Here is a 12,894-nt window from a genome sequence, read left to right as displayed (position 1 = left end):
GTGCAGACAAAGCACGCTCTCCCTGGTGCCCCCGGGGCATGTGCAGGCCCCCACTTCTGACATCAGAGCGCCGAGGGTGGCTGTGCTCCCCTCAGCTGTTTTGGCACCACGTACACTGCCAGGCCCAGGACAGAGGTCCCCTCGTCGACTGTGGGAGGTGTGTGGGCCCCCCCACATATTGGCAGTGCCAAGCTTCATGTGGCAAGACCCTGGAGCCCAGAGGCTCACCTCGAAAGTACTGCATTTCCCCTAATAGGGGAGCCTGCAGCAGCCATTACAGCCCTTCATTATTCTGCAAACGGGAAGCCTAGCAAGGTGTCCCTAACGAGGTGAAGACTGTGGTGGCCCCCCTCTCCTCTTTATATGACAAACCTTGGGGAAAGCTGCTATGGCTCCGTGGACGGGACAGGGGAAAATCCTCAACGGTGGACCCTAAGCCCCTTGGTGGACGTATTCTCCAGAGTAGGCACGCAGCTGCACCCCACGGAATTCACCACATCCTTGATATGCGTGGGCAGATGGCCCAGTAACGAAGTCTAAGGGATGACTTGCCGTATCATATGGAACAAAGCGAAAGATCGCTATGTCTCCTGGCGTAGCTGTTGGTGGCAATATGTATATGGTGATGGTTTTGGTGATTGCAGGATATTCTGTATTTCACAATGACATGTTATGCCCGCAGTGTTTATACTGTCTGTCAGGACCTGCTGTAATGTGATATTTCATTTTTGCCTTCTTAGGGTAACAAGAATATTCTCAGGATCCCCCTTGTGTACACGGAGAGGGTGTGTTTTTATGATGTGCAATGGGGCAATATTCCTTTATTTGCACTATAAGGATGTGACAATTGCCTAGTTGACAAAGTAGTTATGAGTCTATGATTTATATGTAATACAGTCTATTTTCATATAATTGTGGTGTGGAGTCTCTTTTGTGGTCCATTTATTATGTCACTGGTGTGTGTGTGTTTTGCAAACACTTTACATATTGCCTCTGGGATAAGCTTGACTGCTCGTGCCAAGCTACCAAGGTGGTTATCGGGGGTTATCTTGGGTGTGTAGCTCCCTTACCCTGACTAGAGTGGTGGGTTCTGCCAGGCTTAGGTGCATACCCTAGCCAACCAGAAACCCCATTTCTAACAGTTCTTTTACAAAACTCAGTGCATAAATCTAAACAACTGCCTGAAGTTAAAGAAAGGGGACTAAGGATATCTGCCACTCACACTGCTTCTGCTCAGCTGGTCTAGCAGAGAGAAGCAGCCCTGGCACAGATGCTCCAGTCAGCATTGATTCTGGTGGCTGACTTGATTAGGCTTTTTAGCTCGAGCTTCCAGTGTGTTGGTCACATATTTAGACCAAGCAGGGCTAACACAGGTTTTTATCCTTCTGAGGCAGTTATTATGAGTTGTGGCTATTATCACTCACACTCAAGAAGTGGTTTCAGTCCAGACGGCCCCTCGCCTTCTCACACCTTGTACGGATACACTATGGGCCCCTCAACAAAGCATTCTATCAGCTTCCGCTGCAGACATGTTTGATACCTGATGCTTGCAGCCTGCATGGTTAGGATGAAACTTTGAGACTGTGGTAAAAAGAAGTATAGAAATGTAGCAGATTAAAGTATTCTCCAGATTCAGGACTTGCCTTAACACAGTTCTGCAGGGGCACCTCATTTCTGATACGTAGAACCCCTAGCTAATAGTACTGTGAACCCCACAATGTGCCTCCACCCAGACTTTCAGCAGCCCATTCTATACGGTCGGGTCTCAGACAGTTCTACCAATTAACTACAGTCCTTCCATTCATAAATATAAGACACTGCTAATGCTCCTCGCTTGCAGCACACACTGTGATCCAAGCCAGTCACACACATATCTGTCAATGCAAGACAGGTCTAACTCGCAGCAGCACCAGCACAAACTCAACTCAACTCAAACTCACACACACACACACTCACACTCTCCACCTCACACAGTCCCTCACTCTCTGTCTTCTGCATTCTGCATTCTGCAATGCACCCCACACACACTCAACCTCTCCATCCCACTAACTGTGCAATGCCACACAGACACACTCGACACAAGCACACTCACACTCTCATCTCACGTACTCTACACTGCCACACACACAAAACAAACTCAGACTCTCCATCCCAAACTCTGTGTGATGCCCCACACTCACACCCTCCACCTCACACAAACACAGTCACTCACTCTCTGTCTTCTGCTCTCTGTCTTCTGCATTCTGCAATGCACCCCACACACAAACACTCAACCTCTCCAACCCACTGACTGTGCAATGCCACACAGACACACAAGCACACTCACACTCTCATCTCACACACACTGCAATGCCCCACACACAAACACATACTCAAACTCTCCATCCGCCTGACTGTGCAATGCCACACACACACACTACACAAGCACACTCACACTCTCATCTCACGTACCCTACACTGCCACACACACAAAACACACTCAAACTCTCCATCCCACACTCTGTGCGATGCCCCACACTCACACTCTCCACCTCACACACTCACACAAACACAGTCACTCACTCTCTGTCTTCTGCATTCTGCAATGCACCCCACACACAAACACACTCAACCTCTCCATGTCACTGACTGTGCAATGCCACACAGACACATAAGCACACTCACACTCTCCACCTCACACACTTTCACAAACACAGTCACTCACTCTCTGTCTTCTGCATTCCGCAATGCACCCCACACACAAACACACTCAACCTCTCCATCCCACTGACTGTGCAATGCCACACAGCCACACAAGCACACTCACATCTCACACACACTGCAATGCCCCACACACAAACACATACTCAAACTCTTCATCCGCCTGACTGTGCAATGCCACACACACACACTCGACACAAGCACACTCTCTCATCTCATGTACCCTACACTGCGCACACACAAAACACACTCAAACTCTCCATCCCACACTCTGTGCGATGCCCCACACTCACACTCTCCACCTCACACACTCACACAAACACAGTCACTCACTCTCTGTCTTCTGCATTCTGCAATGCACCCCACACACAAACACACTCAACCTCTCCATCCCACTGACTGTGCAATGGCACACAGACACACAAGCACACTCACACTCTCATCTCACACACACTGCAATGCCCCACACACAAACACATACTCAAACTCTCCATCCGGCTGACTGTGCAATGCCCCCCACACACACTCTGCACAAGAACACTCACTCTCATCTCACGTACCCTACACTGCCACACACACAAAACACTCAAACTCTCCATCCCACACTCTGTGCAATGCCCCACACTCACACTCTCATTTCACACACCCTGCTAACCACACACACACAAACACCCTAAAATTCTCCATCCTACTGACTACAATGCCACACACACACCACACAAGCACACTCACACTCTCATCTCACACACTCTGTAATGCCACACGCAAACACACTCACATGCTCTCCATCTCACATCACACATAAACAGTCATTCACACACACTCCATCTCACCCACTGCAATGTCACTTTCAAACTCTCACAGTGTCCATCCAAACACTTTTCGAGACCACACACACAAACACACTCACATTCTCATCTCACAAACTCTGTATTGCCACACGCAAACACACTCACATGCTCTCCATCTCACAGTTTTCAATGCCACACAGAAACACACTCACTCACACACTCTCCCTCTCATGCACACAAGCATGCACAGTCACACAATGTCCATCTCTCACATTCTGTGATGCCACACACAAACATAATCATACTCTCCGTCTCACAAACTATGCAATATCACACACACAAAACACACTCATGCACAAACTCTCCATCTCACACAAACACACTCACTCGCATACTCTCCATATCACACATTCTGCGATGTGACATACACACTCAATTGTACACTGGCCATCTCACAGCCAGTGCAATGCCAAACACACACAAACACACTCAGACACTCTAGCTCACACACTCTGCAATGCCATACACACACACACACTCTGCGATGCCACTCAAACACACAAGCACACTCACTCATGCTCTCTCCATCTCACACACTCTACGATGTCACACACACACAAACACACTCAATGACTCACTCTCCATCTCACACGCTCTGTGATGCCACACACACAAACACACTCACTCACATACTCTGCTTCTCACACACCCCATGATGTCACACAACCATGCACAAACATACTCACATGAACAGCATTCAAAACCTTTATTTTGCTTTCATTATTAGTTGTAATGTATTTCTGAGAGCGGAGCAGGAGTGCCCAGAGACCAGGCAGCCGTCTGCCTCCAGGGCTGCCTTAAGGACTCAGCAGGCACACCTCAGACAGGAGGATGACTGTCCCCTGCCCCCTGAGCCCACATCAGAGGCGTCCTGCCTGAATAATGCACAAAAAGTGAGACCAGTGCTTAATTTGAGCCAGTGGTTTCAGGTGCTGGGCACTGGCACTTATTTTTGAGTGCCTGAACTTTTTTTTTCTGCCTCAAGCTTGTACTGTGAGCAAAAGACACATATGGGAAAGACGGAAGAAGAGAAAAATGAAAAAGCGCCACAAAGGGAGAAAGCAGAAAGCTGCAAGAGTGAGATGCAGGGGTAGGGAGTGGCTGTAAATGGATTCAAGAGACCCGAGATGGCTTCAGGATTACTCTGCCTCAGTATTCTGGGCTGCACAATTAAGTGCAGCAGCTGCTTGTTTCAGAGGAGAGCTTTGGGCACTGACACCTTTCTATTCACAGATTAAGCACTGGGTGAGACACAGAAAGATGATTGAAATGCACACATAAGCGGTCTGGGCGTCAGGTCACTGGGTCCTCTCGCTAGGTGCCATTTCAAATCATAATGGCTGCCCATTCTTGGCCCTGTTTTACTGCAATGCTGTCACCCTGTATACACCTGATCTGACCCCAGCATTAGACTAGTGTGACATGGAATGCAGCTGACAATAGGGAAATGCCCCACCCTAGACATCCCGACCCCCTCCAAAGTTACATCCCTGGTTGCATTACAACGCAGGACAGGAAAAGAGGTGTTCTGATAACAGGGAGCCTTTTGGGAATCCTATATCTGGCCTTTGTGCAATCTCAGGACTTTGTAAGAGCGAGTACGTAGCTCCAGAAGAGTAAACAACTTTACCTAGTTTTACAAAGGGTTTAATCATCTTTATCAACAGCCACCTCTTCGGGTGAATTAGAGGAACTGGACTATTTGTGGAGTAAAATCAGACAGCTCCAACTGGCCTCTCAAGTCGCTGTGTCTTGGCTCTTGGTATAATGGAGAAGCTTTCTGTGCCATGTAATCGAAACTAACCAGGAAACATTCATTCTCTTCCATGACTGTTGGGACCTTCAGACCTATGAGTTACCGCTGCTCCGGTGCAAATTGCATTTCAGCAGTTTTACCACTAACTTGCATAGGGACATGGGTGCCATTTATGGTCTCTCCTTGTTTCAGTTCTACCCTCCGGCAAGCCACTGTTTAAATCTGTGCTAGACATAATAATGCATGATTTCATGTGTTTAGACAGTAGCTGGGTAAACCATGAAGTTTCTCTGCTGCATGGCAGGTCTCCTGGCCTGTGAAAACTGCCTGCTACTAAGCCAGCAGCCAGGTAGATAATGACATTTCTTTGCTCTTTTCAAGGCCACTGGCCAAACTACATATAATGGCCGCAATTTTGTCAGGGGGCAGGCAACTAGTGGTGTTTCTTGACAATATGCCAGGAAGCTGGACACATTGTGCATAATGTTTGCTGTTTAGCTACTGGCTGGTGAATGGTGAAGTTTCCTTGCTAATTGCTCGACGCTGTCTAAACAGTCTGTAATACTATAATTTTGCATTGAGCCACAGGCCAGGTAACTAGTGATGGTTACATGTTGTTTACACAGCCTCTGGCCAAACAGTGCAGAAGCTCTACTATTTAGCCAGCAGGAAGGTAAATAGTGAACTTTTCTGCTATTTGCATGGCCACAGTCAAAACAATCAATAATGACAGTGAACAGAAAGAAAATAAAGTTGATAAGAAAGGCTTCTAAAAATGGAGGCTTCCATATACTTTGTCCGGTGGCAGTCGGGGTAGTGGTAAGCTCACAGATGTGTGCAATGCGTGCCCACTCTGATCCCTGGCATCAGGCGCATAGCTGCCGAAGTTTCTCAGATCCATGCATGATGTACCAGACTGCAAGTCCCAGAATTGAAAGATAAAACCGGGACTGGAGCAGCACAACACACACGGACCTAGGAAACTTGACAGGGCTGCAGGCGCTGTGAACCCACAACTCAAATGTGCACGTTAGTTGTGACGTAATTTATTACATGAGGTGCAAGGCTCACACCAAGACTGTACCACTGAATTTAAAATATGGGTTTTAGACAGGTATCACATAGGTGTCACTGGGACTCCCATAACCAGTGTTGCCTTTTTAAGCCACATAGTGTTGCATTGTGGGACCGGTGGTTTCACAGTGTTGTTGGCTTCACCACAGTCATTTAATGCTGACAAAAAAACAAATGTATAAAGCCGGTGTATTTACTCACCGCATTTAGGGTAACACACAGCGAACAGGTCGTCTGTCCTGTGCTGGAAAGTGTCTAGCGCCTGGAAAGTCTCGGGGCTGCACAGCATGCTGGGGAACAGCATCCCCTTATAGGTGAACAGCAGCTCCTCGGGGGCATCTCCCTTCGACGCAGCCGAGAGTTTTTCGTTTACTACCAAAAATCTCTCTGCCATCTTGGCTCAGGCTGTGGGTGAGAGGGTGTGCCAAGGAGGGCTGCAGCCTGTGAGTGAGGAGAGCAGAGTCTGAGCCTGGAGTACACACAAAGTCCCTTCTGTCCCTCACACAGAGGTGACAGCATCCTTTATGTGAGAGAAACAGGGGAGGAGTGAAGGGGAGTGTTAACTCAGGGAGGGAGGGAAGTGGGACAGAGGTTGTGCGGGGCTGGACCGCGCTTTGAGTCACAGCTCCATGGCGCTGTTCCCGGTATTCTGACATCAACCGAGCCTTGCTTTTTAGATTACAGGATAGTTCTTTCGGGCTATGCTGTTATGGCTAAAAACAAATGCAAATTCTGCTCGCCAATGTTGTGAGGGTTCATTCACATCATGCATTAAAACAAGCCCTGGACATGTCAATTGTTTTGTATGGTGTGTACTGATAAAGTCATACCAAGCTTCACAGCTGATAGAGCATTCCGTACTAATAATTTACCTGTATTTTGGACGCTCTTTAGGCCGATGAATCTTTTGGCTAAGTGGGACTCTCTTCACCCGAGATCAATCAATTTAATCAAATCAATAATCAATAACGAACATAAGCAATACCCTGATCAACATAACACTTAACAATTAATCCAGAATACATTTCGGCGAACCCTGACCTTTCAGTCAGGAATAACCACACCAGTTTATTCACAGTTAATGAATTTATTTCCCTATATTAACAAAGCTAGCACAATATAGATGTGTCTCAACACCAAATGATATACGTAAATGAACATTAATAGCTGTCCATAACGACGAAAAAGATGCAATCTATGCAGCATTTGAATAACAAGGCATTCGATGATAGCAATGCAAATCACTAAAACTATAATCTGTAATGAGCTAATTGCATACATTTAGTCAGCATAACAAGGTCTCAAATTGCATCGTGCAACAAAAAGGAATCCTCATCTAACCTCAAATTAGCATCGGCATGTGGGACTTCATGCAAAAACAATTTAGCAACATTAATTTAGAAAAACTCCTAACTAGGACTCTTATCAAAAATCAGCAGTTGGTTACCTAAAAGAAACACAATGCAATTGTACAATTTCCTTTCATATTTACCAATTACAATCAGCATTCAAGGAAGTCTTCGTCTCACAGGTACCGTTTCTCGATCAGCATGGGACGGAGCAAAGGGGCAGGGGTGGACGGGGCAATTTGCCTCACGGCGGCAAGATAAAACTACTACTTCATGCAAAGGGCATTTCAAAGTTAAAGTCTCTAGGGTAAGAATCTTTTAAGTCTCTTTCTCTCGATTAGAGAAAGCATCAAAGTCTCTTTCAAAATGGCGTCGCAGCAAGATGGGCCATAATAGCTGCAATGTCCTGCAAAATGGCGGGATGTCTAATAATGGCCGTAATGGCTACTTTCCTCTCGTGCACCTGGTTTAAATAGACAACAGTTCAAATCCAGTAGGGTCTTCCATTGGAGGGTTCATAGGTTGGCTTCAAATTGTCCAATCAAAAACAACAGTTCTCAAGCTTTTACTTAAGCATACATTATCCTTGGAGACGAGTACGCAAGTTGCAACATTTTATACCAATTAACTCACTTTCAGAGCTTCCATTGTCCGCACCTGCAGATTGACCTTGGAGCAAAGAGAAAAAAATGCCAGGCTGGCACGAAACCTTAAGATAAGCATGTGAACGATCTCAGTGGAAAAGTACAGCTTCAAGCAAAAATACACGTTTATTAGCACATTGGAAAAATACGAGCATCTAAACCGGGAGACCAGGCAACTAGGCCGAAGCCTGCACTAAAGTTATGCTAAGCAAAAACATTTCAAACAAGCAAATCATAGCACACGTTTACGATTATGTCGGATTAGTGCACTTCTAATACATCACGTTATATAAAGCACGCTTATAAATGTTGGCAAACTACTCTGAGGGCACATTTTGTCCCCGTACAATCTTTATTAGTTCGGTTAAAGTCACACATGATTATTTCACTCTACGTTTATGCGCTAATAAATGTAAAACCTTCATTTCAGCGTCATCAATCCCTCCTCTGATGACTACTTGTCATCACACAAACTATTCCCACAAATTTTATTCTATTAAAATTCTGTCAGTTCTCTTTTCCTTTTAGTTCCCCTAGTTTTCGCTTTATATTCTTCTGCCATTCTTTTCATCATTTTCTCTTCCTTCCTTCTTTTAATTCTTGCCATAATCATTATTATTCCCCTTTTTATTCCCCAAATTCCAAAGATACAAATCAGTACTATTAATATTCCCTGTATTATTTTTAGTAATATTCCATTCCAAATTCCACCAATCCAATTTCCCACTGAAGCAAGTCCTTTTCCAACCTTCTCCCACACTCCTGGTTCTTTCAATTCCTTCAAGTCTGCACTCTCCTTTGTTAGATTAGCAAGCATAGTTTTAATTTTCACACTGTTGTCGGGAATATACGTGCAACAGTGGCGCGCACCAAGCATTTTGCAAACGCCGCCATCCTTTGCTAAAAGAATGTCTAAGGCAAGCCTATTTTGAAGAGTCATAGCTCTTTCCGCTGCAAGTTCAGCATCTATCAGGATTATAGCACCTGAAAACTTTGTCAACATGTTATCCACTATAGTAGACAACTTTCTTATTTTGATGGAATTCAACACAACTCCCAATGAAGGAATCATGGCTCCAAATATATCTCCTACCACAGCAGCTGCGGTCTCTCTTTTCTGGATACGATGGGATCCAGATGTCTTTTGAATCATCGATAGGTCATCCAGCTGATAAACCTTTGGGAACACTATACCCAAATAACATCTCCCCCACCATCCCTTTGGAAGACGATAATAGGCATTATACCCACAAATGTAATATACACCTGGAATGACAGGGTCAAGTCCGTTCATCATGAATGTCCATTTGGCCTTAAAGATAAACGTATGTTTACACTCACTCGCTCCTACAAAAATGTTATCATAATAAGATTCACCTCGATATATACAAAATTTCCCTACATGCCAAGCATCTAAAGCTATTCTCCCTTGTGTTTTTATATCGGCAAAATCATAATGATCTACTGAAGTCCTCTTACTTAGCTCTGTTTCTAATTTCGCATTCATTTGTGCCCTTCTATCATCTGTGCGATCTAAAAAGCTTATTTCTACTGCAGAGAGCAAGCAGGTAAGATTTTCCCTATGAGGGTGAGCCGTTTCAAAAGGTTGCATTGGCTCGAAAAATTCCCTCATTATTTTAGCATCCCAATCTTTAGCAATCTGGCTTAGCTGCGCTATTATAGGAACATATGCAAAGGTAACATCATAATTTGAGTAAAAATACTGTATGTTGGTCTGACCATAAAATCTAGAAGTTACTATACTACATGTAATCCCGTATGTAAGAGGCATGTGGTGATAAGTCACCCCTTCCTTTACTGATGTCGGTATCTGTGTACACACATAACAATCTTTCGCATCCATAGTCTCAACATATTCTGTTAGCAAGCGATAGAAAACATTACACGAAAGTTCCTTCTTATCATGCAAGTGTCTCTCATCTAATTCTAGTCTTTTCAATGCGGTTAGTTCAGTGACAGTAACAGGAGCAAAAGTAGAAGCATCAATTTTCCCATTCTCACCCTTTCCATGCATTGCAAGCACTATTGCCATTATTATTAGTACACATGCAATTATCAAGCCTATACACGCATATTTACAATATTTCACTCTACTGTTTTGTGTAGCCATGATCTGTATAGAATCAGAGAGCTAGAAGCACCTATAAAAAAAACTATTTAGCAATTCAGTTACAAAGCTGAACGAGCGCAATGTTCACACAGTTTTCTTCAAGAGGCCAGTCACTTATCGGTTAGCAGCATTTGTCTCAATTCGGCAATAACTCAATCCTCTTTTTTTTATTTTTTTATTTTTTCAAAGTTCAATCAATAACTCAGTCATTTATCGGTTCAGCAAATGTCTCATCCGGTTTAGCAATGTCTCAGCTGGTTGTATCACGTTAAATTGTAGCAAGCAATGTCATTTATCACCCTTTCAATCAACACTGTCCATAAAACTTTTCTTTTCTATTGGTATCTCTTCTTCTTCGTTCTCGAGGCTTAGAGATACAAATTCGTCAGTCCAATCGTCATTGACTGCATATGCCCATTCTGGACCGGAATATCTCCTGTTTGGTATCCTTTTCCTTTACAATTTTGCTTCTCTTTTCGATTCTGCCTCACTGGTACTTTCCTCTTTGGCCAAGTCTTTTCCTTCACTTGAGGTTGGTACCACGACAGACACTTCCTTTCTTTTCTCTTTCACTTTTGGCCTTTCTCTGTCGTTCAAATTTTCTCTAGTTCTTAGTTTTATTGGTGATATACTTAGTCTCCTCTTTGCACCGTGTCCACTTGATGGACCTGCGATCTTTTCTGTGGAAGCTTGAACTGTTTCGTTCTGTTCTGCCTTGTCCCCTCCTTCTGGGGAATCAATCACGTTCTCTTTTTCTTTTTCTGTATCTTCTGCTTCTGGGAAAGCCCTCCTCTGATCAGGCTCTCCTGCTTTTTCACCTCTTTCGAGCCCTTCGTCACCGTTACTTTCGTCAGGCTCTTTATCACTTTCAGCTGCTTCAGGCTCTTTGTCACCTTCAGCTGCTTCAGGCTCTTTGCTACCCTCAGCTGCTTCAGGTTCTTTGTCACCTTCAGCTGCTTCGTCGCTGTCTGAGGTTTCTCCTTGGTCTTCCCCAAGTGAGTCGGTTGCTTCGTCCTCAGAGAATATTTCTCTCTCTCCTGTTTCTGTCTGTTCGCTTTCAGTTCGGTTTTGCTCTGTCTCAGCGCTCAGCACTGTTTTGTCAGGCACTGGCAGTTTCAGTGCTTCAACTTCCTCATCTGTGGGACACAACACTTTCTTTGTGTGACTGGCGTGAATCCAGTTGGGAACTCCCGCACACTTCACAGCGGTAGTTGTCGTCAGGATCACTTGGAAAGGGCCTTTCCAACGGGGTTCCAGACACGACTTCCTCACGTGCTTCTTTACCACGACCCAGTCACCTGCTTTCAGTGTGTGTCCTGGACCTTGGATCAGTGGCAAGGTGGTTGCTTCCACCTGGTGAGAGAAAGAGCGAACCACGTCAGCCAGACCTTTGCAGTAGTCTAACACCATATCATCTGTAATATTCAAAAGCGCGTTTGCGGGAACTGCAGGAAGTCTCATGGCCCTGCCCATGAGAATTTCGTGCGGGGACAATCCAGTCTTTCTGTCAGGGGTGTTTCTCATTGACATTAACACCAAAGGCAATGCGTCAGGCCATTTCAAATTTGTCGATGCACATATTTTCGCCATTCTTGATTTCAGTGTACCGTTCATCTGCTCCACCAGTCCTGATGCTTCTGGGCGATAGCTACAATGCAGTTTTTGCTCAATGTTCAGCGCTGCGCAAAGTAACTTTATCACCTCGTTATTGAAGTGACTTCCTCTATCTGATTCTAAAGAGATCGGGAATCCGAAACGTGGTATTAACTCCCTCAACAATAGTTTTGCAACTGTAAGGCTGTCATTTCTACGTGTGGGGTATGCTTCAATCCAGTGACTAAAAATGCACACAATCACCAACACATACTTCAGACCTCCATGCACAGGCATCTCAATGAAGTCCATCTGCATTCTACTAAACGGGCCGCTCGCCCTACCAATGTGGCTCGCGTTCACAACCGTTCCCTTCCCTGGGTTCATCTGCTGGCAAATGACACATCGATGGCAAACTGCTTCTGCAGCTTGACGGAATCTGGGGTTAAACCAATCAGTTTTGAACAATCTTATCATGGCATCTCTCCCTAGGTGAGCCTGTCCATGATAGAACCGCGCAAGCTGTGATAAGAGACTATTTGGCAAAACAAATTTTCCCTCATTTGAAACCCATAACTCATCTGGTCTTTTTATACATTGTGATTTAATCCAGGAATCTCTTTCATCCTCCCTGACGTTATTCTGTAATGCTTTTAGTTCATCCATTGTATCTACGACCTTCAAGGCAAATGCTTCAGCTGGTTCGAGTTCTGGTTCACTTATCGAATTCCATTCATCCCTGAGTAATATACAGTTCAAGGCACAAAATCTTGCGACTTGATCCGCATATGCATTT

At 44.9% G+C, this 12,894-nt stretch overlaps 1 protein-coding gene across 1 annotated transcript in view; it reads right to left on the bottom strand.

The window, feature by feature from the left end:
• Positions 1 to 6,898, bottom strand: part of LOC138262152 (sulfotransferase 6B1-like) — a 125,955-nt gene extending 119,057 nt beyond the window's left edge. Inside the window, exon 1 of the mRNA XM_069211941.1 lies at positions 6,583 to 6,898. Coding sequence (XP_069068042.1) covers positions 6,583 to 6,775 — 193 coding nt within the window. The 5' untranslated portion in view covers positions 6,776 to 6,898. The remainder of the gene's footprint in view (positions 1 to 6,582) is intronic.
• Positions 6,899 to 12,894: the final 5,996 nt, after the last annotated feature.

Source organism: Pleurodeles waltl, chromosome 10 (assembly GCF_031143425.1).
Source record: "Pleurodeles waltl isolate 20211129_DDA chromosome 10, aPleWal1.hap1.20221129, whole genome shotgun sequence".
Lineage (NCBI taxonomy): Eukaryota > Metazoa > Chordata > Amphibia > Caudata > Salamandridae > Pleurodeles > Pleurodeles waltl.
Note: the sequence above shows the minus strand (reverse complement) of the source record. Positions and strands in the feature narration are given on the sequence as shown.